The 24507-nt window shown below is 38.4% G+C and overlaps 1 protein-coding gene across 3 annotated transcripts; it reads left to right on the top strand.

Moving 5' to 3' along the window:
• Window positions 1–13: 13 nt before the first annotated feature.
• On the top strand, window positions 14–24083 carry atf2 (activating transcription factor 2). 3 transcript variants are annotated; one of them, XM_027164530.2, is made up of 12 exons: window positions 14–472; window positions 1918–1990; window positions 3198–3294; window positions 3679–3797; window positions 6475–6600; window positions 7347–7525; window positions 7855–7969; window positions 9025–9111; window positions 12738–12923; window positions 13379–13585; window positions 17330–17435; window positions 21976–24083. In XM_027164530.2, the coding sequence occupies exons 2-12, from the start codon at window positions 1943–1945 to the stop codon at window positions 22182–22184; spliced, it is 1479 nt and encodes a 492-aa protein (XP_027020331.1). In that variant the 5' UTR covers window positions 14–472; window positions 1918–1942; the 3' UTR covers window positions 22185–24083. The 3 variants fall into 3 exon arrangements, with proteins under 3 accessions (XP_027020331.1, XP_047670926.1, XP_047670925.1); XM_047814969.1 differs by lacking the exon at window positions 14–472 and adding an exon at window positions 595–1107; XM_047814970.1 differs by lacking the exons at window positions 17330–17435; window positions 21976–24083 and adding an exon at window positions 14493–14555.
• The last annotated feature ends 424 nt before the right edge of the window (window positions 24084–24507 follow it).

Genomic DNA, 24507 nt, shown 5'->3' on the forward strand with positions numbered 1-24507 from the left:
AGGTAAGAGATGATCATTAAGCTCCAGCCTGAGTTGTGAACCCTGGTCTTGGAGTCATGTGTCCTCCACTTGTTGGCGTTTTTTTTCAACTTTACACCAAAGTGTGCAGTACAGAAGGCAATCCAAAACCAGGACTGGTTACCAGAGTTCTGGTCCTGGCTCACAATTGAATAAATAGCAGAAGTGAAAGCATGATCTAGTTGGGTGTGGCTGTGAACGTGTAGAATTATAGGTGTAATGGTTACTACCATGTGTCCTTCAAATTTTATTGCAATTTATTCACCGTTAGCCCTTTCTGAGATTAGATAACGCTTTATTAAGTATTATTTACTCGTCTTACGGTTTGAAGTGTGCACTACCGAAGCTGGTGGTTTCATTCTTACAGCTTCGGGATTTATAAACGGGATCTGAAGTGAAGTCTCGCGACAACAAGGGGATCAGTGGGCTTTGGCTGTCAGGGTTGTGCCTGTGGGTAAGTAATCGCATCAATTAGCATCATTTGTAAACAATCATCATTCGGTTTATCGTCTCGGAGTGTAAGAGTGAGAATTGTGTTGTGTAATATCTTTTACTCGGGCTTGAATGACACGTGTGTATTTTCTCAGTAATAGCATTGGTGCTAACATGGCGACGGCTATGCTAGCTAGCTAGCTAACTAGCTTGGTTACTGTAAACAAGGCAGCTTGCATTGTTATCCTCAGCATCCGTATCTTCGGAGTAGAAATCGGTACTCATGTCCAATTGGACATGTATCAAAAAAAGTTTTTTAGTTCGTTATATATTCATGTGTGATGAACTTTACCTAATTAGACATAAACTGTCCTCTTAAGGATGTGCTATTAATCTGACAATAGAATGTAGCTGTGCTGCTATCAAAAGCTCTGTGACTGTTATGATGTCTGATTATTTAGATAGTTTCACATTTGGCTCTTTATTAGAAACGGAGATCTTGATTAATAACTAAATTTAAGCATTAATTGTATTTACAGTGTTGCCATTGTGATATGTTACTAATCCTGCTAAGTCCATCCTGGAATGAAGGTGCATGCAGTAAGATGCAGACAGAGTACATTAAAGCAAAACTCCACCCTGAAACTCATTACAAAGGTTTATATTGATATAGTTGTTATGTGCTTAATGACCCTGGCCTTAATTCGTAGGTTGATGTTCTTTTTATTTTGATGATTTTTATTATTCCTGTGAGATGTTTAAGGTCGTGTGCCATGCTGGTGTCACAGGTGGGATTTTTACTAGGAGAAAAATTCTCACACGTTAAAAGTCTCACACATAACTGATGGCCGTCTCTGTTAGCTCTTTATTAACAAAATAGCAAAGACCTTAATTTCTCATTCACCAATTTCCTGTGATGTTCAGTGTCATATGAAAGATCCAACATAACAGTTGTGGAGACAGCAGACGCTGGACTTTGAGCTCCAGAAATGAACACTATATAATAAACTATTTGAGACTCAGCATGGCTAATTAGTGATCTGTGAGAGGTTAAGTACAAAGGTGTTGGTGGTATTCGCAGGAACATTTTGGATCCTGAGCGGGTTGAGAGTGTACAGATCTTTAAGTAAAGATTAAACAAGGGCTAATTCCCTCTGGCACTAATATTACCAGACAGTTGTGTGGGTAATGTAGGAGCTTAAACAGAAAGTAGATAAATGTGTTGATAAAAGTTTAAACAAAAAAAAAGTTTTAATATGCAAATTGCATATAATATGCAAATTGAAATAAAAGCTTTAATATGCAAATTGCATAGGATTGGATTTTTCCTTTAAACACACTTGGAACTGCTGTATAAAAAAGAAATAATTCAGATTTTATCATATAAGCATATGACCTTTCCATTTATGTATTTTTGATAGTTTATTTGTACAGACAGTAATGTTTACCAAATGACTTTTCTGTTAGGAGACGGCGTAGAGAAACTCTGAATATGAGTGATGACAAACCGTTCCTCTGCACTGCACCTGGCTGTGGTCAGGTATGGATTTCCATCTCAGTGAAATAAACGTTGCTGTGATTACTGCGCAATTGTTTTTATATCCTGCATTCTGTACAGTGGATAGAAAAATTAAGGGGTTTTAAATATAAAACAAATTAAACCATGTTAAACTAAATTAATTGCAACAAAGAAAAATTGAAAAAAGGTATGTCTGGGCTATGTGTAGTGTGGCAAGATGGATATATATATATATATATATATATATATATATATATATATATATATATATATATATATATATATATATTAAAAAAGGCTTCCATCTTGCCACACTACACATATATATATATACGCACAAATTCTTTCAGTCTTTCAAAACCATGTGGAATAATGTTATAATCTTTTAAAACAAAAGTTAATCCCCAAAAAAAAATACACAGCACATCACCAGAATAACACCATCTCTATAATTCCATAATTAAGCATGGATGTGGCAGCATTATACTTTGGGGCTGCTTTAATTTAGCTGCAACTGAGGCTAAAGAATCAGGATGAAGGGGTATAATTAATGGCCCTAAATACAAGTCAGTATTGCCAAAACTTGAAGGCTTCTGCTTAAGATGAAGAGGAATTTCAGGATTCGGTAAGACAACAATCCGAAACACACCTCCAAATCAAATAAACAATGGCTTCCCCAAAAACGTGGTCAGGTTTTAAGTCTAGATCTGAACTGGAGAGAGGAGAGATCTGTATAGGAGATGACCTGCCAGTTTGTTTGGGTTTGAATGCTTTTGCAATATTAACAAAATATTGCTAGGATGTGCACATCTGCAACCAGCTTATTGTACTTTATTTATTTATTTATTTATTTACTTACTTACTTTGCCATTAAAATGATTTTTATAATTTGTAACTTTAACTTAGATTTAGCAATTTCACAATAAAGGTTTCTTTATTTCAATTTCACAATAAAAGTTTCTGACATGATTTATCTTCATTTATTGTTTTTTACATTAAAAAAACAGCCACTTTATCAGAAGTGGTGTGCATTGTGTAGACTTTTTATCCACTGCACTTTCTCTATCTAGGTGAACACTGATTCTTATTAAACTGAGGTCAAGATTTGTAGTGGGTGGTCACTTATCAGCACATTTAAAATCTATTTTGAATATATATTTTGCATCTGCAATACATATTTTTGTGACCAGTAACACTGTGTATGCATGTGATGCTCTTATTTCCACAGCGATTTACAAATGAAGACCATTTGGCAGTCCATAAACATAAGCATGAGATGACCCTCAGGTTTGGTCCAGCACGCAGTGACAGTGTCATCATCGCTGGTGAGTATGTCAAAAATCTCCATCTCTCCTTTAATCAGTTCCTCCAGGATTTCCTGATTCTGAGATCGCAGAGATTAATGAAGAAGCATGCAGAAGCAAAGGAAATTACCTCAGATTTTTTTTTTTTGCAGTTCAAAAAATGTCATGTGTGGTATATGAGTACAGCTATTGTAGGAAATAATTACATATCTGTCACTGGTAGGAGGCTAAAAAGAATCATGCCCCTCCAATTTTAGTGATTTAAGTAGTTTTCTGCAATAAATAAATAAATAATAATAATAAACATAAAAAAATCCACAGAAAAATTATGCATTTTCGGCTGAAACTCCTGGAGGGACTGACATGAGGTCAGTAGTGTAGCTAATAATTGCTTGCTCTTTGTAGACCAAACACCGACACCCACACGCTTTCTGAAGAACTGTGAGGAGGTCGGACTGTTCAACGAGCTCACTAGTCCCTTTGAGCATGACTTCAAAAAGGCCACAGAGGAGGAGATTAAAAAGGTAGACAAACATCACCTTCAGTGTGAATCGTGACTCTATTGTCATAATGTGTATCATTATTTCCATCAGTATTTGGATATTTTGTTAATTAAATTCCTGTCTGTAAATTTAAGATAATACAATTACAGTAGAGAAAATCTTCACCATGAGCTATTTGCTTATACAGTCCATCTTTACAGCTAACATACTGTATGACCTTCAGCACCACCCAACATTTATTTTATATGAATTTGATTTCCTACATTACCCACAAAGCTCTTTGACTATCCAGTGGTAGTGGCACAAGTGGGTATTCATCTCTATCTACTATATCTATTCCTTCAAAATATTAGATTTTTATTTAAAAAAATTCTAAAGCTTTCTGTTAATTTCCAGTTTCATATAAAAAAATGCAAATTTTCAGTCTGGACTCAGACTTTTGAACAGCTTTCTAATCTCAGGTTGGGATCTAAAATAATTGTAGCAGATAGTTAACGCTGCTGTATAACAACCGAATGAATACTTAGTTGTGTGTCCTTACAGTGCCGACGGTACAGAGCCTTTCTTTTTGCCGTTAAACGATGCCGGAGAAGTGAGCGGTTTCATCTGCTTGTTTTCAGGACGGAGGAAGTGCTTCCTTTCCTTTCCAGTGACATGCTTTTTTTTAAAGCCTCATTTTAGATGATCAGCTGTCTTTCTTTGTAGCTGATAGTATTTCGACAGGTGCACTGAAGTGTGCTCATTTGCAGCTGCAATGCTCAAGAGACTTAATTGTGGACTTTGCTATTGGGGTCTGCGAGTGTCTGACAAAATGACAGCTAATGATGTTTCAATGCATCTTCTTTCAGTGACAGTAAAGCACCTATAATAATTAGATTAAAACAAGGAAAAAGAAAAAATAAAAGCATTTGTGAGTCACTCACCTGCATCGTAGTTCGAAGAGATATCACCGTTATATACTTCAACTGCTCAAAGTAATTTTGTATTTTGGGATATATATATATATATTATATATATACACACACACACACACACACAAAACTATGTTCGTTATGCATAACGTGAAATAGAATTAAATGACAAACAGCCAACATTTAAAGGCCAAAGTATGTAGAGATGGGAAAAAAAACAAAACCTGTCTGGAGAAGTAAAATGCAAGGAATAATGTCCTTGGTTCAAATGTGAAAGAGAAAATATGCTGAAGTTGAGCTTTATATCAGACATGGTGACGATCTGGTGTCAATATTATGCAGATACTAGTATAACTGGTGAATAAGATATTGCAAAAATACAAAGAATAAAAATGGGAAAGACTGTAATTAGAAGTGCTTTATTTTAAGCTTGGTAGTTTTTGAAAGAAAAATGGGTTTTAATGTCGACTACTTACTTTAAAATGTACAATAGAGCATCAGGAATTTTGGGTTGTTGCAGGAATTTGAATATCGGTATTTAGGATTGTAAGACTGCTGCTTTTACATTTACTTTTATGGCATTTGGCAGACACTCTTATCCAGAGCGACTTACATTTATCTCATTTATACAGCTGAGCAGTTGGAGGTTAAGGGCCTTGCTTAGGGGCCCAGAAGTGACAGCTTGGTGGCTCTGGGATTTGAACTCACAACCTTTTGTTCAGTAGTCCGACACCTTAACCAATGTGCTGCCGCGTCCCCATGACTTTTTTAATTTCTATTTAATTTCAATAGAAAATGTAAACAAAAGAAAGTAAAACCAGAGGCTCTGTTCTGTGTGTCAGAGAGAAACATCACTGCAAATCTATATAAAATTTTAATACTAAGCATATCGGTATCAAGCAAATCTTTTCTTTCGTGAAGGATATGGACTCTTCCAGGCTGATTTCGACCCCATCTACAGGGCACAGGGGCTCACTGAAGGATTAATGAGTGTCAAAACGGTCCTATTCTCGATCATATGGCTTTCACAATCACCAGACTACTATGTTAATCACCAGACCTTTACTTTACTGTACCTATGGGAGACTTTAGTGCAGTGTTAGACAACGCTCTGAACCAGCATCATCAAATAAGGGAATATCTTTCGGATGGATGGTGTTTATTAATTATTAGTTTATTAATCTCTGTTCCAGACACTTGTTGAATCAATGCCAAGGAGCACTGAAGCTGTGCTGGTGGTTTATGGTGGCCAGGAATCTTTTACTTACATTTTCAAGCTTTTGCCAGAAATTCTGAAAGTAACAATAAAAGCATCTCCTATTAATGTAATATATAGGGTTCATTCCACGGAATCTCCAACTAAACGTGCTGAAATGATTAGAAGCTTTACAGCCTGGTGCGGTGATGTATTTTGCTTAAGTGGATGAAAAAGTTTCCTCTTACCTTTAAAATTTGGATATTTGAAATAATGAGAGATTCTATAAGAGGATATGCGTTAAACATTTGGATCATATGGAAGCCTTTTTTCTTTTATAGAAAAGATAGATACTCTATTGAACTTCTGCTTCTGTTGAATACTTGTTCATTTGTATAAACTTTCTTATTCTTTAAGATTGTAAGAAGACAGACATGATTTATGTCATTCCTACGGAGAAAGGGAATATGTGCGTATAATGGAGTGAATGAATGGATGAGTGTACAATAGAGCTGAGTGTGGTTATCGCATTATTACAGTGTGTCGTGTACGTTATAACATATTTGTGTGATTTTTGTTTTTGGTCTTTTAGTTACCTTTGGATTTGTCACCTCTTGCAACTCCGGTTGTACGAAACAAAATCGAGGAACATGCATCCCTTGAATCTCATCGAGACAGCCCTCTGCCCCATCCCGAGTCTACAACCAGTGATGACAAGGTGAGAATTGATTCAGATCCTTCTATTTTTTCTAGAATATTTTCAGTTGCACACCATTGAATGTCGCACCTTGAATGAATGATTAATTGTTCTGTATGTAGTTCAGGATCCTGTGGGTATTGTGAGTAAATCTTATCAGTCCCTCCAGGATTTCACAAATTAACACAAAATCAAGCAAACTGCAATATTTCCAGGATATTACTTGCAAAAGATTACTCCAGATTTTAAACAGATTTGGGCCAAGGCAAATGATGTCATATGACATCATTACAACATAGATTCAGATTCCCGTGTGTCAAACATCGGTTAAGGAGCCATAGAAAGTAAATGCGTGTGTCTTCACTGGTAGTAGTTTAAAAGAAGTATCCTGGGTTTTCAACTTCAGTGATTCAAGTAATTTTCCAATAAATACCCCAGGAGGCATTTCAATAACACAACAATCACAAAAATGTCTAATTAACGTAACGTTTTAATGTAACCTCCGGAATCAATTATACACTATCCTGAGAGGGTCTGTACTTCAATTACTCTTCTTGCCAGGCTTCACAATACATCTTTCACTGTTATAGATCATTATCTCTGCTGGCCAGCTGTCCTTTTTTATATATAAGGTTCACATAGTCAGCTTTACTGTAGTAGCTTGTGTCTTCTGTACTGTATAAAGGGCATGGAATAAAATGATACAGGACTGAGATGGCACTTTTTTGAATGGTTGATGGACCTTCGGTTTCATATGATATTTTCAGGAGGTTTCTTTGCAGCCGTCCTCTCTGCCTACATCCACTATAGTCCGTCCTGCCTCCCTCCAAGTCCCCAATGTACTTCTGGCCAGTACTGACGCTAGTGTTGTTATTCAGCAAGCCCTTCCATCTCCAACGTCTAGTTCTGTTATAACTCAAGTCCCATCCTCTAATAGGCCAATAGTGTAAGTAGCTCCAAAATGTTACTTGTTACTTAAGAACCTTTTATTTTCACGTCACTTTTTTTTCCTGCCTTTTTTTTTTTTTTTTTTTTTTTAGTAATCAGCAGCATTTTAATTTAGTTATCTATTATTTCGAGTTGCTGATGTTTGTGTTTGCAGCTGCCAAGTTTTTTTTCCTGAGTTACTCTCACAAGTATCACCAAACATTCTTATTTTTAATTTGCTGAAAAGCACATATGCAGCATGGTATAACATTGTATAAGATATAAGATCATAATTTGCAAATATTTATGGTATTACTCTGCACATCTGCCTCTTTGCTTTGTCTTTAGTCCTGTGTCTGGCACATTCCCAGTGATTCTGCAGCTTCCAAATGGACAGACCATGCCCGTCGCCATCCCAGCCACCATCGCCAGCTCTAACGTACACATCCCCACTGCCATACCTGTACGTTTACACAGATTTTATTTATTTTATGCCAAATATGTTTATTCCTTCACCAGATGTAATAACTTATTCTCAAAGAGATTTCTCTGTCCAATTAAGAGCAGTCACACTGCAAAGCTTAAAGGCATGTAATCCATCTGCCGTTCCTGGGGGTATTACTGCAATGAGAGGGAATGTTTCCTCTAAAAATTTCCTTAAAACTTCGAAGGAAATGGTATTGATACTACTTTTTACAATTTTTTTACTCCATTTTCTGCACACATGCAACCTATTAACTCTCAGAGGACTATTCGTTCTCTTGCCGGGCGATTAAACATTTGAAAGTGACTCTTTTCTGAAAGTGGTGTAGAGTATTCGTATCATGAGTGACGTTGGTGTGATTTGTCAGTGGCACGTTTCAGCGTGCCACAGAGGACAGGCCGGTATTTATTATTCCGACACTGCCTGTGTAGCATGGAGAGAGAGAATGAGGGAACTAATGGGCCTTAGAAAAGGGCAGTTGTATGTCACAGCAATAAAATGAAAGAGGGAGGAAGAGAATAAGACACAGCGAGAGGACATTTCAACCATAATGGGCTCAGTGACATGTTCACTGTCCTTCTATAGGCCACTTGTAGTAGGATCAAACCTGTGTGATAGCATATTCACATTCATGTCTCCATGTGGGGAAGAATGTTGGGGTTCAGGACAAACAAGTCCATATCATAATATATGCAGGATGTTAAAGTATCTATGTCTGCTGTACCTGTGCGCTCTCTCTCTCTCTCTCTCTCTCTCTCTCTCTCTCTCCCCCTTTCCCTCTCCCTCTCACTTTGATTGTGTAGGTGTGTTGTGGACATTGTATCTATATCTTTCAGCGGTTGGGCCGCCTGCAAATACCAGGCCGTCATCCTAATGAGTGTGAGCTATGGGGTTAGGCCATTTGCATGGTGCTGTGTGTGTGTTTCAGTGTGTGGGTATATCTCTGTGTGGACACTTAGCAGTTTGGGGTATAAAACGTCTTGAGAGACACTAATTATGTCAATTTATCTCCTTTCCCTTGTGTTCTGTCTTAGCTGGTAAGACCAGTCACCGTAGTGCCTAACGTTCCCGGGATCCCTGGTCCTTCCTCTCCACAATCCGTCCAATCAGAAGCAAAGATGGTAATTCCCCTTTTCTACTCATTTACATCTTTTCCTAAAGAATTGGTCTCATATTTTCCTTAACATACAAGAGCATCAAAAACATGATGCCATCATAACCCTTTTTTGTGTTATGATAACTATATTTGTTCTTGCTTCCATCTCCTCGAAATGTGCTTCATTTATTTAAGCGCTAAAAGGGCACCAATTAAAAAAGTTGTGTGTTTCTGTTGTGCACAAAGAAAGGAGTGGTCTGCATGTAACACTACATTTGTATCACTGTGATTCTAGACATGTTCGAATGTAACGACAGTCTGATTTGTGAATAAATCCATGTTATGTGAGATATCTGCAGGTAGAAGGAATTCTTATTGTTATCCACGGTTATTCTAAGCTTTGCTGAATTTTAGCACAGCATACTGCTGTCATCAGTAAGAGAGAATAAATCTATAGTCTGAGTGAATACTGAACTGTTGTGGTATAAATGTGTTGTTCTCTGGCACACAGTCACTTCACAGAGGTGTTACAGATCTAGTGTTTACTACATTGTATTCTAACGTACACTAAGTAAGTGTATGTAAAAAACCTTGTGTTTTCTACAGTATATCACCGTGTAAACCAAATGTGTGTGTGTTTGTGTTTAGGGCCATGTTTGCTACAGTGTATCATAATGTGCACCAAGCCAATTGTGTTTGTGGAGATGTTTACTACAGTGTATCGTAATGTACACTGAATGTGTGTGTGTGTGTGTGTGTGTGTGATGTGTTTAATACACGTGAGTCATGTGTTTACTACAGTGTATCATAATGTGCTCCAAGAGTGTGTGTGGAGAGAGCTGTATTTACTACAGTGTATTGTAATGGACACTAAGTGTGTTTGTGTTTGTGTGTGTGTGTGTGTGTGTGTGTGTGTGTGTGTGTGTGTGTGTGTGTGTGTGTGTGTGTGTGTGTGTGTGTGTGTGGAGTCATGTGTTTACTACAGTGTATCATAATGTGCTCCAAGTGTGTGTGTAGAGAGAGAGATGTATTTACTACAGTGTATTGTAATGGACACTAAATGTGTGTGTGTAGAGTCATGTGTTTACTACAGCGTACATAATGTGCACCAAGTGTGTGTATGTGTGTGCAGAGACGTGTTTACTACAGTGTATCGTAATGTACACTAAATGTGTGGGGAGTTTACCATACCTGCAGGTCTGTGGTGTAGTGATGAAGTGTTGATCACTCTGCTGTAAGTGTTCACAGCATGCTGCTCCTCCAGACATTAGCATGTAAACTCCTTCTCAGGGACAGGGGCGAGGGGTGCAGGGATAGAGGCCTGTCTGTTGCAGGGTTGTATATGGATGTGTGTGTGCGTGTTCAAAATGACAAACGCACATACAGCGCTGTGCTCAGCAGGTTGTCATCGGGGGCAACCAGAGTGGGGCGGGAAGTTGGCACATGCTCAGAAAGGCACATTTCTGCACCTCACCCTGCATGGAACCTTTTGTTCAGCAAAATCCAACCTGACCCTGTACACTGTCTCTGTCTCACACACACACACACACACACACACACACACACACACACACACACACACACACACACACACACACACACACACAGCACAAAAACACACATGTACACAGGGGCCTGAAACATCAGAGCATGTAGTTAGTCTTTCAATGCCATCTCTCCCCCCACCCCACCCACCACACACACACACACACACACACGCACACGCACAAAAATACACACAAACACAACACCTAATGAGCTCACATCAGGAAAACAGACCACTCTCTGAGGCTGCCTCTTCTCCTGCCATCCACCCCTCCATTCCTTTATCCCTCTCTTTTTTCTCCTCTCCTCCCCAGACACAGACACGGCACTTTACAAGGACTGATGATGCTGCAAAGACCACAATAATGATAATTAACTTGCTGAATTTAGAAGATTATGCTGTTAATTAGTTGAAAAATAAAGATAAGTAATATAGTAGCAGATGGTTGGATAACACCCCAGAGATGGAGGGTTATTGCACTGATGAGGTTCTTGTGGCAGATATGAAATATGATTCAGTTTCCTCTTTCTCTCTCACTCTCTCTCTCTCTCTCTCTCTCTCGCACACACACCCACACACACACACACACACACACACACACACACACACACACACACACACACAAGCCCCGTCTCTTTCTTTCTTCCTTTCCAGGGAGTTCTGGAGGGTTGTTATACTATAAACTAATTTGCTAGATAGATAGGTCTGGCAGAGGTAGCTGTTAAAAGAATGTCCCCCTCTTGTTTTTTTCCATGTTAATGAATCTCTCTTCTCTCTCTTAGCCCTCAGTTGCCTTGTTCACCTGCTGTGGGTGCATTTGTTACCTGATGCCTTTGACTTGTTTTTTGCACCATTGTTGCTTCCCCCATTTTCTTTTTTTTCCTGAGAGATACTTTAGATCAGTGATGTATATAGTACGACGCTTTATATCTGTGATATATTTCGCACGTTGCCGGAGAATGGCCATATGAAGACGGACGCGATGCAATATGGCTGGATGCTTCAAGCGGTGTGTCTGCATGTCATTCAGCGTGTGAGAGTTGACATTATTGTTAGGCAGCTGTGGGGAATGTGACAGGCTCAGTGGGAGGCAGAGTTAGGAAAGGGGTGTTGAGCGCTGAGGTCGCTATGCTATACGAGCTACGGCTCGCCCGGGAGAGAAAGATTTCCCTGACAGGAGAGAATCACGTTCGTCTCGAGGGAATAGGAAATTAGCTACGACAGCTATTACTCCTCTGGAACAGGATGCAGGGAAGCATCTGTTTTTAGTGGTGATGAATATGTTGTTTTAATCCTTGCCTCCCGCTTTCTCTGGAAGTTAATTACTCTAATCTCCTGTACCTGCCTCTCTCTAATGCGGTTTAGCTCTCTGACTTATGAGAGGGGCTGCTGGAGCAGCAGTTTTGCTAAAAGAGAACGAACGCTTATACAGACAGTAGAAAGATGAGCGTTTTGCTTCTTCTATAATTTGCTATACTGCTGGAGGAGGTAGATAACCGAATAAGTTATCCAGTTGCATTTGAGCATGCGGCTTAATTAGACGTCTGACCACAAGTCATTCTTGCACAGTAGTACGAATCCAGGGTCTTGTACTGAACACAGTTTATCTGTCTGAAAGCAGAAGAAAGCAAAACTTTCTATGTGTAGGAGATCTGCAGTAATTCAATGTGCAGTTCCATTATTCATGAATATAAGAATCATGGATTCAATATCACAAGGGTCCAAATGACCAAGAAAAAATTTGGTTTCATAATTCAATCATGGATTATTTCAAATGAAAAGAAATAAAACTTTTATTTTATTTGAAAAAATTCACATGTAATTGAATTACATCATTTGCTATGTTTTTTTTTAAATAGCCCTTTATATTTTATTCAGAAAGTAAGAAATATAAATGCTAAGAAATCTCTGAACAGATAGGACACAAAGAAGCCTTATTTCAACTGATGAAGTCAAAATGATTCTTGGTGGAGAAGCTCACTGACATGTTCAGTCTCCAAAGCGGATTGATGCAGTTTAAATGAGTTTGAGTGAATTTATTTCTCATGATATTGTGACTTCTGACTCTTCTATTTTCCTTGTTATCTGACCCTGGCTCTATGCAGAAGCTGAAGGCAGCTCTCAGTCAGCAGCTTCCTCAGGTAACGAACGGAGACACGGAGCAAAGCCGCGCCACCAGTCAGACTTCGCCACCAGTCCCACCACCAGTCCCACCACCAGTCCCACCACCAGCTGAGGAGACATGTCCACAATCCCTACAACAACCAGCAACATCAACCACAGAAACACCTGTGTGTAGTAGTTTTGTGTGTGTATACAAAAGCTGTTTTACCAAAGTCTTTCAATTTTATTTTTTTGCTACTTTTAATAATCGACATGAGCAAGTCAGAGGTGAAAGCGATGAGGAAAAAGTCCCTGAGACAACATTATGGAAGACATATAGAAAAGGAACCATTATTTAAATATTAATTTAACATTCAATTGAACATTTGAACAATAAACTAGTGTTATCTACCAAACTTCATTCTCCTTGCAGCCTAATGTTTGTTTGTTTTTGTTTTTTTTAAATGGGCCTAAGTTTAGCAAGCAGTGTGATTTTTTTTTTGGTTTTACATATTGTAGTAAGAACTTAATCTGTATTTGTTAAAATATTGGAGTTGAAAGTGCTATACAAGGTTTTAAAAAAGTTATTTATACTCGTGCATGTCATTGAGGTTCATTTGTGCATATTGGTTTGTGTTTATAGGCATCGCCAGCCACGCCCGCTCAGCACACACCCAGTACAGGTGGGCGGCGGCGCCGGTCAACCAACGAAGACCCCGACGAGAAAAGACGAAAGTTTCTGGAGAGAAACAGAGCAGCAGCCTCGCGCTGCAGACAGAAAAGGAAAGTCTGGGTACAGAGTCTGGAGAAAAAAGCAGAAGACCTGAGCTCAATGAATGGACAGCTGCAGGTACACACATTACACTCACAGTGGTACAGCCAGAGAATAGAGAAGTCAAGAGATGTTTCGATTAGTAAAGTAAAATAAAACAGAAAGGACCAAGAATAATCAACAAATAATATGTACATCAGAAACTGTACGCTTTTTTAAAACATTATTAATATTAAGGACATATCTTACACAATCTGTTTTATTAATATTCCCATGTCTAGTCTAAAATAGCTAATTCAATTTAAGGTACAAGTTCAAATGTAAAAAAAAAATTCATCTCCATTTTCTCAAGATTCTATTTTAATTCCAGTGGTACTGTGATACGAAAACTGAGCACTGGCTCCTGAAAAACACATTCTGCTAATGACATGGTTACCACATGGCTATACATGACCATGTGCTTATAGATGGATTCAGTGGACCAGTAAGGTATCATATGACTCCAGTATGCACATTTTCCTTTTGTGTGGTTATGTATGAAATAAAAATGAATATATAAATATCGTCAAAAAAGACCAAAGAGGTATTTATGCAATTGTCCCAATGCTTTTATTTGATACAATGCTGTACATTGGATAAGAAGTCTGTTTAATAAATCAAACAATTTATTGATTTATTGACATAAGCAGTTTTTTTTTGTTCACAATGTGTGTGTGTATAATAGGTATAGATTTCGAACAGGATTAAGATAATAAAAATATTGACCATTTTAATGTAATATTTCTAATATATATATATATATATATATATATATATATATATATATATATATATATATATATATATATATATAGCACTTTTTTCCCTCATACCTTGAGGATCAGCTGATACCAATCCCCATCTTTTATTGCTTTATTGTTTTAGTATTGTTCTTATTGTTTTTTCTTTTATTCCGTATTGTTTCTTTTTTCTCTTTCTTTTTCAGATTTTCCTGAATTACCTCATTTAAACTCTTACACAAAAATCACTTGCATTCTAAATATAAATAATTAATTTATTATTATTATTGTTGTTGTTGTTGTTGTTATTAATAATAATAATAATAATAATAATTATTATTATTATTGTTGTTGTTGTTAATAATAATAATAATAATAATAATAATAATAATAATGTTAAAAACTATTTACCCAGTTCCAATTCTAATAATTTGTTAAAGGATCTGATCTCTTTTTTTTAACATAACATTAATTATCTGTATTAATAATAATGTCAATAGAATGTCCAGTAAACAAAGATAAGGTTGTGTGTGTGTGTGTGTGTGTGTTTATAATGTTATGTTCCTACCCTGATTAAATGCTTTTACTTCCCTGACATAGTGATGAAATCATTAATGGTGATTAAGAAGTGTTTTTTTCTGACAGCTATGGTGAATGTGTACACACTTGAGTATGTGTGTGTGTCTAAGCATCCTCCATTGATACATTGCTGTCAATAAAGACATTTCCTCCAGATGTCATCGGCACACAAGCGTGTCGTCTCTTCTGTCTGCACGTTTAAGAGCTGGCCCTGGAACTCTCCTAGGGAAACCCGTCTCTTTGAACCGCCATTTTGCGGCAGGCAATTAGGATTCGCTCCTGACAAGTTCGAAACAGTTCATGTAACTGTTGTCTCTGCTGATAGGGACACGCTAGGCTATGAGGCGACGTGTTCCAGACAATTTAATGAGATGTGCCGCTGTTTATTTGCGTGCTGTCTGTCCTGTTTGTCCATTAAGGGGTGGGGGCTCCAAGAGGGGAGAGAGGAGGAGGAGAAAACGAGAGTGATTAATTTGTGATGGAGAGACAGGCGGGGGGTGCTGATGAGATTGTTGTAACTCTGCTTAGGGTTAAATGAACACAAGGAGATAAAGAGAGGTAAGGGGGAGCGGGGAAGGAAGGAAGCATATTAAAACAGTACCAGTAACTCCAGAGAGCAGAGCAGAGCTTCATACTGAAATAAAAATGTAGACCATTAGAGTGGAGCGTTTTATGCAGTATGTTAATCAGTGCCATTAGAGTGTTGTAATGTTCTCTGTCTGTCCCATTGGTTTTGCTGATCAGCAAAGAGCCCTTAATGATGTACGATTACTTTGACATCATCCTTAACGGGCTTTTTAACGAGATGTCGGCGCCAGCCGGCCAACATGCTGCACCGGATCTGCGTGTTAGACCACCTTTGAGGCTCCACAAATATTATTACCACACAATAAATGGTGCGTGGAGGTTTCGAATTCATTAGTAATACTGGGATGATCTGTAAAGATGTATACGATCCTGGGAAAGCACTGAAATTCCTGCACTCAGGTTGGTGCTTTTCAGGTTGGTGATTTGGCTCCTAAAGTGCTTTGTCACTTGCTGAACAGTGGCATGTTTGCTGTTGTCCTTTCCATTCAATTGTACTTTTGAATGTATCTCAGTGGAATTTCTCCCTTTACCCTAATAACTGTGTTCAGTTCCTGTCAAAGACATGTGTGCCTATGTTTAGATTGTAATTATCTGCTTGAGGCCTACAGTTCCCATATTGCCAGTAGAATTGTGTTCTGTAAAGGGGTTACATGGATCCATCATTGTTTTTATGGCCAGAAACGAGAGAGGGTTAGATAGAGTAGAAGACTACGGTACGAGTGCAGGAGCCGCTGTGCTGGTCGTAATGGGATGTTGCTGTGTGCTTGGTGCGGAGATCCGCAGCTCTACCAGCTGTGTTTAAATCTGTTCCTCTACAGCCTTGCCTTGCCAACGCCGCCAAGTCCTAACAGATGGAATCAAGTAAATTGGACGCTTTTTACCCGAATAGATTAAAGCGGCAGCCATGTTTTAGAGGATAGGAGAAAGCACTTAAATCTGCCGTGTCGCAGTCTGGCCCCTCTCTCATGCCCACGTTCCTCTAAATCCCCTTAAAGTCACCTTCACTGTTAAACGGGCCCATCTTTGACACGCGCAGCACGGCGTCCCGTGGGAGCAGTAAGAGGAGAGTAAATCTTGGCAGAATGGGGTGTGGAGTTCTGCTGACGGAGGGGATAGCACTCTCTCCTTCTGTCTTTTTCTCATCTTATCTTCTCTACTTTTCTTTTTTAAGGGTAATGGCACCATAATTCACTTTGTTTGAACATCAAAATTCTGTAGTTTACTCAAGTAAGCATGTTTTCCAGCAGTGATCATGTTGAAACTTGGGATAAAGATGTTTTGGAGATCATTGTTGCTCAACTTTTGTGGATTAAACCCTTAGATAATAAATCCTACAGACACAGAAAATCCTAAGAAGCAAGTTTATCTTAGAAGAAAATGGACAAATTCAAGCCAACAGAGGCTATATATATACACACACACACACACACACACACACACACACACTTTTATTTGTTAATATGGTGTTGTAAATGAAAATGGACACATTAATTCTCACAATATCTTTTTATTTTTCTTTAACCATGGTTGAAAATATCTGTTTTTAAAAGCGAGTTTCTGTACCCGATTAAACTAAAAAATACACCCACAGACTCCCACCCTTATCCGCATCTGTTCTCATTTCTCCCATATTGTCATTATAACTGTTGTGGGTGTTTTTTCTCCAGTGTCATTGTGCCATGTTGTTATTCAGGGCTGTTGTTACTATTGTTGTTTCTATTCACATGTGCTCTACCAATCAGATCCAGACATCACCTCAGCTGAGAACGTATATGTACTCTGGCATGTTCCCGAATAACGTAAAGCTTATTTGTTCCTGTCCTAACATGACTGTGATCTCATCTGGATGTGTGTGTCTCGTCATCTGTCTCTGCAGAACGAGGTGACTGTGTTACGGAACGAAGTGGCCCAGCTGAAGCAGCTCCTGCTTGCTCATAAGGACTGCCCAGTGACGCTCATGCAGAAGAAGTCCGGCTTCCACTGTGAGTAATGTGAGGTTTAGCTGAGCACTCCAGTTTAGACACGAGTACTCGACTTCCTTATGACAGAACAAACTAAAATCAAAGCTGCCTCACAGTGTAACTCCAAAGCCACAAATCAAACCATGACCTTTCTTCCTTGTTAGCTAATAACCTTCTTCAGATTGTACATGATTTAACAATGTTAATGATTTTAGATCTTTCGCTAAAGTTCAGTGACTTTTCTAAGCATGCTTTAACTTTTGCTAAGGTTTCTGAGATAGAAAAAAAAAAGTCAACAAATGAAGGCATGTAGAAAGAGCCCAGTTTTCATAATCCAATCAAATCCTGATGAATAAAACCAAAGTCCCGCCCGCACACATGCAGTTTTCCTCAGAGGCTATGTTGTTGCTCAGAGTCTTTGCATAAATGTGATTGTGGATTTTTTGAGAATGATTTCATTTAAAATTATTAGCACCTTAATATGATCCCCGGCAGAATGTTGTGTTTAACATGAACAGTGTGGAAAAGTGGAAAATTGCCCCATGATGTCATTGTTTTCTCCTTCAGTCTCCTCCTGTTGTTGGAGCATCAGTATGCCCTGCAGTAGCCAAGCTTGCTTAACAGGCTGTTAGAACCCTCATATTCTGCTTTCATTTTTCATTCTTTGGCGTAATTGTGACGAAATATGAAGACTAAAATATGAAATGACTTTGACTTTGAAAAGATCCTTTATACCAAACACACAGATTCACGCTTAGCTTCTCAGGTTTTTTTAATGATTTTTTTCCTTGTATATAAATCATAGGTTGTATTTTTTTGTTTTTTTGTTTTTTTTAACTAGCAATGTTGTTAGCAGTGTTTCTCCTTTCAAACTGCTACCCTGTTCACTTTAAAGGTAAATGAGTGTTGCTCAGACAGAGGGGCAGATGTGATTCTGGCACATCTTTAGCCGTTATGCTCTAATGACATCTTATGAGATGAGCAGATCTGTAGCTTGTCTCCCATATGCAGCCACTTCATATCAATTTGCTGTTGTCAGCGGAATGAAGGAGCGTTTGTGGGAGGCTGTGCTAGCGGCCGATCCTCAGGCTCGCTGCAAGAACCAGAACTTGATGGTTGCCTTTGTGTAAGCGTTTTCTGCCGGGTCCTCGGGTACAGCACTTCCTCAACTATTTTTTATTAAACAAAATTACTGCTAGATCTTTTGTGTGTGTTTTGAGAGAGATTGAGAGCATAAAGACTCCTCGTGTCTGTCTTCAGAGCTCAACAACAGAGCCACAGAAGACATATTGACCATGATTGCCGCTGAAATGAGTGTATTATAGCACCACGGCTGTCCTGCTGCAGACACGCCACCTCACTGCCATGCCGTTCATTATCCAACGCCATTGTTAAAGCAGCAGCACTGACACATCTCCTGCATATTACTGGAGCGACGGTGGTCGGGCAGGATGAGGTTGTCAGGGAGTGAACTCATTTGCCGGTGTCTGGTCGGTGCGTTCTCGGGAGCAGTGTGAGGGCTGTGGTAATGGATGAGACCATCCTTCACTCATGTTTGTGGTGGAGTGCAGTATGAGGGGTCATATATTAGAAGCACGCTGAAATACGATGGAGGTTTGTAATATCACTTTGTCTTTTTATTTTAGTAAACAACTAGATGAGGTTCTCCGATATTTATTGCTGGCATTGCTACAGCAGATGGTCATATCTGCTGTCTGGAAGTTCTCTAGTGTAATGAAAGAGCACTTTCTGTGGTTAATATATTAACTGAGCTGAATTATGGATATGTAGCTGGCCAGGTCAATCTCTTTGGTTCAGCGTTAGTTGCCAGGCCTGTGAGGTCCACATGCTTCCGCATTTCTGACTGTTAGCACTATTGATCATGGCTCCACAGTGGCAGGTGTGGGGGAATTACCCAGGCTGCCCTGCAAACATGGCAGGCCATGCCTTGGCTCGACAATGCGCATAACCCATCTGCTCGTGCCGATTAGATGATCAGAAACGAATGCGAGAGAGAAAGCGAGGGAGAGAGAAAGGCAGTTTGAGGAACCAGAAGTGCTGCATATGATAATATATCTCACCCTGTGCTCTTCTGTATAAAGGCATTAGGAGTAATTACAAGAGCTTGAATATGCAGAGTACAAAATGCTTGTCTCGTCAATTTTCACTGAGTACGACCTTATTCAGAGCTGTCAGGAGTGTTTATGGCCTTCTGGTAGCAAGTTTTGCTACATCACTTGATAAGAACCTGGTCTCACACAAGAGTTTTTTTTTTTTTTTTAAACCTGCATGACTTCACAGCCTAAATAAGAAGTGCACACACACACTCGCGAGATAACAACCCCCTATGTTAATTATCAAGTGCCATTTCAGCGGACTTTTGCATCATTAGCTGTATTAATTATCATAGTAGTCTGCATTTCTTTACGAGACAGATAGAGTTTTTTTCCTCTCCTCCCTCATCAGGATCCAATTAATTCATTGCGATTGTGGAGCAGCTGGTGGCATTTGGACTGCGAGTCTCTGCCTCTCTCCAGTGTGAGCATCATTAAAATCAGGTGCTGTAATCATCTGTCGCTGCAGTAGTTGGCAAGGTAGCAAGAAACAAATGAGAACGCTGGGAGGGGTGCGAGGGCTCAGCCACACGCCACTGCCTATAATACACCCTTATGATGTTGGTTTAAAATGACATTGTAACTTTAATTAAAGGTTACAAAGCAAGCACGGGGAATAATAAAATGCAAAGCATGGATCGGGCTCAGAAACTGAGTTTAATAGCAATTACGCGTCAAATCGAGTGAATAGATGCTAGCTTGTTTTGCATGCTGTGTTCACAGGGTCAGAACTGTGGCATTGCAGTGTTACATTTATTAAAGTTTTATCTAAAAATTGCAGAAACAGTGCCATGGCCTCTGGAGAATGTACATATATTATGTGAGGGAGGTTTTTTGTTTTATGGTTTCAGGCACGTCTGCATAAAAGCCACTTAATGGAACGCAATAATTGCTGGAATTTTGTTTGTTTTTATAATGTTTATTTCTGTCTATGTAACACTGATCCTTTTCTCCTTGCGTAGTATTAACACCAGTCTGGTGTCAGGTAAACACTTTTTTTCTCTTGTGAATGGGGCTAACAGTTTTCAGATGACAAGCCATAAGCTTGTCTAAGCTCTTGGAAGACAATGCAAAGCACTGTTCTTTTTAATGTGAACATGCAGACTCCTGCTTGTTAGCTGTTCCCATAACAATACTGGAGACACTGCAGTCTTTTGCTTCCAAGGACAGCACGGCCAACCGAGTCCTCGGGGACGCCCGGCCAGTGCGGCTGAGTCTCCACTTTGAGTCATAGCTGTATGATGCTCCTCTATACAGCCATGCATTGCTTATCCTTCATAATGAAACATTACTGATGGCATGCCATGGTCTATGAGCCGAACCTCTCAGTGGTCCTAGCATCCTGAGAATATCTGCACTGTTATACAGTGATTCTTTGCACTCTCTGCTAAGGAAAATGTGTTGAGTTTTAAATTTATGTTCTATTCATTAGAGCCAGACGATAAAGCATTGGGAACGACAACAACTGAAATGTAGTCCAGGCCAAGTACAACTGTCATCTTGTTCAGTGCAAAATGTTGTTTTGTTATATTTAATGATATGGCAAAATTTTCGGATTGATTTTTTTTTAAGCTAAATTAACTGTTTGTTTCCCCCTAAACATTTTGAGTACACTACAAACATCTGAGGCAACCTATTATGTGCATGTAAATTGATAATCTTATAGTTTTTATGAATTCTTATAGATTTTATGAATGAGATGTATATTTGTCAGTAAAGAAAGCATTATTTTAGTAATAGATCACTTTTCAGACAGAAAAATAATAACTGAGGTTGCTGGATTATGCACGAGTGTGTGCGCACACTAAAAGGAAGCAGCAAGTCAGACAAGTCAACAGTCACACAGAGTCTCCAGAAGATCTGCGTCTGGTTCTGCAAGATGCTCAGTAACACTTAGCTGCTCATTTCCTTATAAAACTCAACATATTAATTCAGGGGGAAAAAAAGCAAAGGCTTATTAGTGTTTACTGCATGTTACATCACCTGACATTAACATTACCCAAAATTACTGTCAGGTTTTTTTTATATATATATAAAAAGCCAAATAATCTACACGTTTATCAAACATTGTTTATCTCGTCATTGAGTAAAATAAAATTCCCAATAAACAACATATAATGAGCAGAGCCAAAGTCAGCATTAAGGGTGAAAAAGTTTGATTTCACCAATACCATCATGTCCTAACATGCTTTTTTATGCAGGTGTATCTCAGGTAAATTTAAACAAACATCTGTTATGACTGTGTGTTATAAACTTATAGTTTATAAATGAATTTTATAGTTTGTTAATGTTAAATAATGCTGAAAATAGCATTCATGTAAAGTAATACCAAATATTGCAATATACAGTGTAACTGATTATAAGAATCTTCCCTTTAAAGACTATTTTGTGTTACAGTAGTGTTCTCAGGTTGTTTTGTTTTACTTTGTGCTACTTTTCTGTTTCAGTGCTCGATAAGGAGGACAGCAGCGAGGAGATGTCCGTCCCCGGCAGCCCTCATAACGAGGCCATCCAGCACAGTTCTGTCAGCACATCCAATGGTGTGAGCTCGTCTACAGCATCCGGCTCTGCCACTGGGCCAACCACAGACCAGAGCACAGAGGGGGAGGAGTCCAGCACGGCCCCGGCCACTCACCCCCAGCCCACTAAGAGCTGATCGAGATTCTCTGTGGTTACTTTTATTTCTGGTAGCCATGTTGACATGAGGTTGAAAAACATCCCTCATGTTTCTTCAGTCTGGAGAATACTCATCATCACGTTTACTTAATTTGCCATCAAACACATTTGAGCAAAATGTAGTAAAGATGCAAATGGATGGCACTTTACAACCCGATTGTACCGAATGTCTGATTGTTTAGTTTTATTTTGTTCCTTCTCTTTAGTATCCATGTTTATTTATTACATGTACATGATTATGAGTTGTGTGACATTGGAACTCTGAAGTAATGACTGACTCTGTGTGTTTTATATAAGAGTCAAATGCCAAAGTGTGTCATGGCTCGACATAATGGGAAATTGAGTTTCTCCAGCACTACTGCAGGCCTACGGAGAGACGGAGCAGCCACGTTTATTTATTTACGCCTTTTACATTTTGCACATGAGGAGAGACAGGTTGTTTACTTTTTTATGTAGTGTTTGACTGTTGATACAGGCAGGTCTGGCAACTTCTACGCCTAGATTTGAATACATGCATTATTTCAAATCTTCTATGATCGAGCGCAGTTTAAACACTTTTTTTTTCTTTGTGAGTGAGTTATTGGCTTCGTCCACAAGCACTATGATGTGGGCGCAATGTTTAAAGTAATCTTAGGCCTGTAAAAGCAAGTCTTAAGGATATCTGGTTTAGAATCATGTCTTTTAAGAGCAAAGCTTTGATCAACATTCCATGAGTAGTTTGTTCCAGTTGGGTAACTGTAGGACTGTAGAGCATATTTCACCATACAGATGTGTCTTTGATGTTGATTTTAGCCGTGCCATTTAAAAAAAAATGTATTAGTTACAGATATTGATTTGTAACTGATGAATACAGGCAGACGGCCGTATAAAAGTAGATTGTGTTCTCAGATCACAGAGGCTTTCATGTACATAATGTGGACGGAGTGGGGGGCATAAGGTTGTTGTTTTTTTTTTTAATTTATTAAACGATTTTATGTTCCTTGCCACTTGCTGTCAAAGGGACAGATTTTGAATCCATTGTGTTCTACTTTACAAATCACTGTTAGATAAAATACGACTTTTACTGTTAATTCAATTCATTTGATTGTCAGATACTGCATTTTAGGAAACACTGTAAATTGCATTCATGTTGATAACATTGTATATGATATCTGCAGAGATTTTGTGCATTCTTTCTGTTCTTAGGTCTTACAACCGTTCATTTCATAAGAATAGTGAAAATGTTCTTTAAAAAAAAAAGGAAACACGGAAACACTTGGAATAGTTTATTCCCTCCAAATGCTAAAGTAAATAATAATTAGAATAATATGACTTTTGAATGATTAATATTATAATCAGGAGATCATTTCTGACAATAAGGACAATGGTTCAAATTAAATATACTTTATTTAAGTGAAATTCTTTAATTGCAGTTGAGCTTAGTGATAATGACAGAGTAAGAGTAACTCCTAGTATCATCAGTTAGGCTCAGATTGCCTTCTCTTAAGATGTATTGGCTTACTACTGTGTAGTTTTATTGATGCATTACTTTTTTCTACATGCCATCTATTTAAGAATGATTTTGTTTTACAGGTAAACATTTAGTCTGGTCACTGTTCTGTGCTTACTTGCATGAGGGACTGATTCTCCGAGAGAATTAGACTGGTATTTTAATCATGTCTTAGTTGGATTATTGCTGTAGAACATGTTAAACTTTTCTCATTCAGGAGGTGGCAGGTTTACTTTCTGCTGTTTGTTAAACTTTAGCCATGCTGCGGAAGATGAGGATGTTACTATTATTGTGTTGGCAGTAAACTTGTCATTTTCGTGAAGGTTATGTATAAAGTTACATAAATTAATACAATGTTGTAATAAATCTTTTAATATCTCTTTAAATCTATTCCAGGAGTGTGATTTTTTTTTTATTTATTTTTTTAACTCGTTAGATGATATGTTTATCACCTGTCAAGCTTAGTTTTGTTGGATTTTTTTTTTGGTTTAGTCTGCCATCTTGTGGCGAAACCTGGAAACAATACTGTTGGGATCTGAAGCACCTGGAAATAATTTGTGCATCTTAACTCTCTTGTTACTGTCAGTTAGTAAATAATTCTGTAAACGTGTCTGTAGATAATATAGTAATATAAATATTTCTAATATAGCGAGATGGAGATGTTACCGTGTGTTTGTTCACATGGTAGCAAATATTTCCAAAGTGTTGACTTTCTAGGATTCAAATATTCGTGTTTAAACACATTTAATTATCAACCAACCAGTTAGCTATTAAAGTTTGCTGACATTTCATGTGCTCGGTCATCAGGTTAGCC

The sequence above is a fragment of the Tachysurus fulvidraco genome, chromosome 6 (genome assembly GCF_022655615.1).
Source record: "Tachysurus fulvidraco isolate hzauxx_2018 chromosome 6, HZAU_PFXX_2.0, whole genome shotgun sequence".
NCBI lineage: Eukaryota > Metazoa > Chordata > Actinopteri > Siluriformes > Bagridae > Tachysurus > Tachysurus fulvidraco.

What these genes read in the sequence shown, in the direction of transcription:
- atf2 (XM_027164530.2), top strand. Translation starts at nt 1,943, where the DNA reads ATGAGTGATGACAAACCGTTCCTCTGCACTGCACCTGGCTGTGGTCAG. An exon ending in TGACAGTGTCATCATCGCTG is followed by an intron (nt 3,295 to 3,678) that starts GTGAGTATGTCA and finishes TGCTCTTTGTAG; the next exon opens with ACCAAACACCGACACCCACA. An exon ending in CATCAACCACAGAAACACCT is followed by an intron (nt 12,924 to 13,378) that starts GTGTGTAGTAGT and finishes TTGTGTTTATAG; the next exon opens with GCATCGCCAGCCACGCCCGC.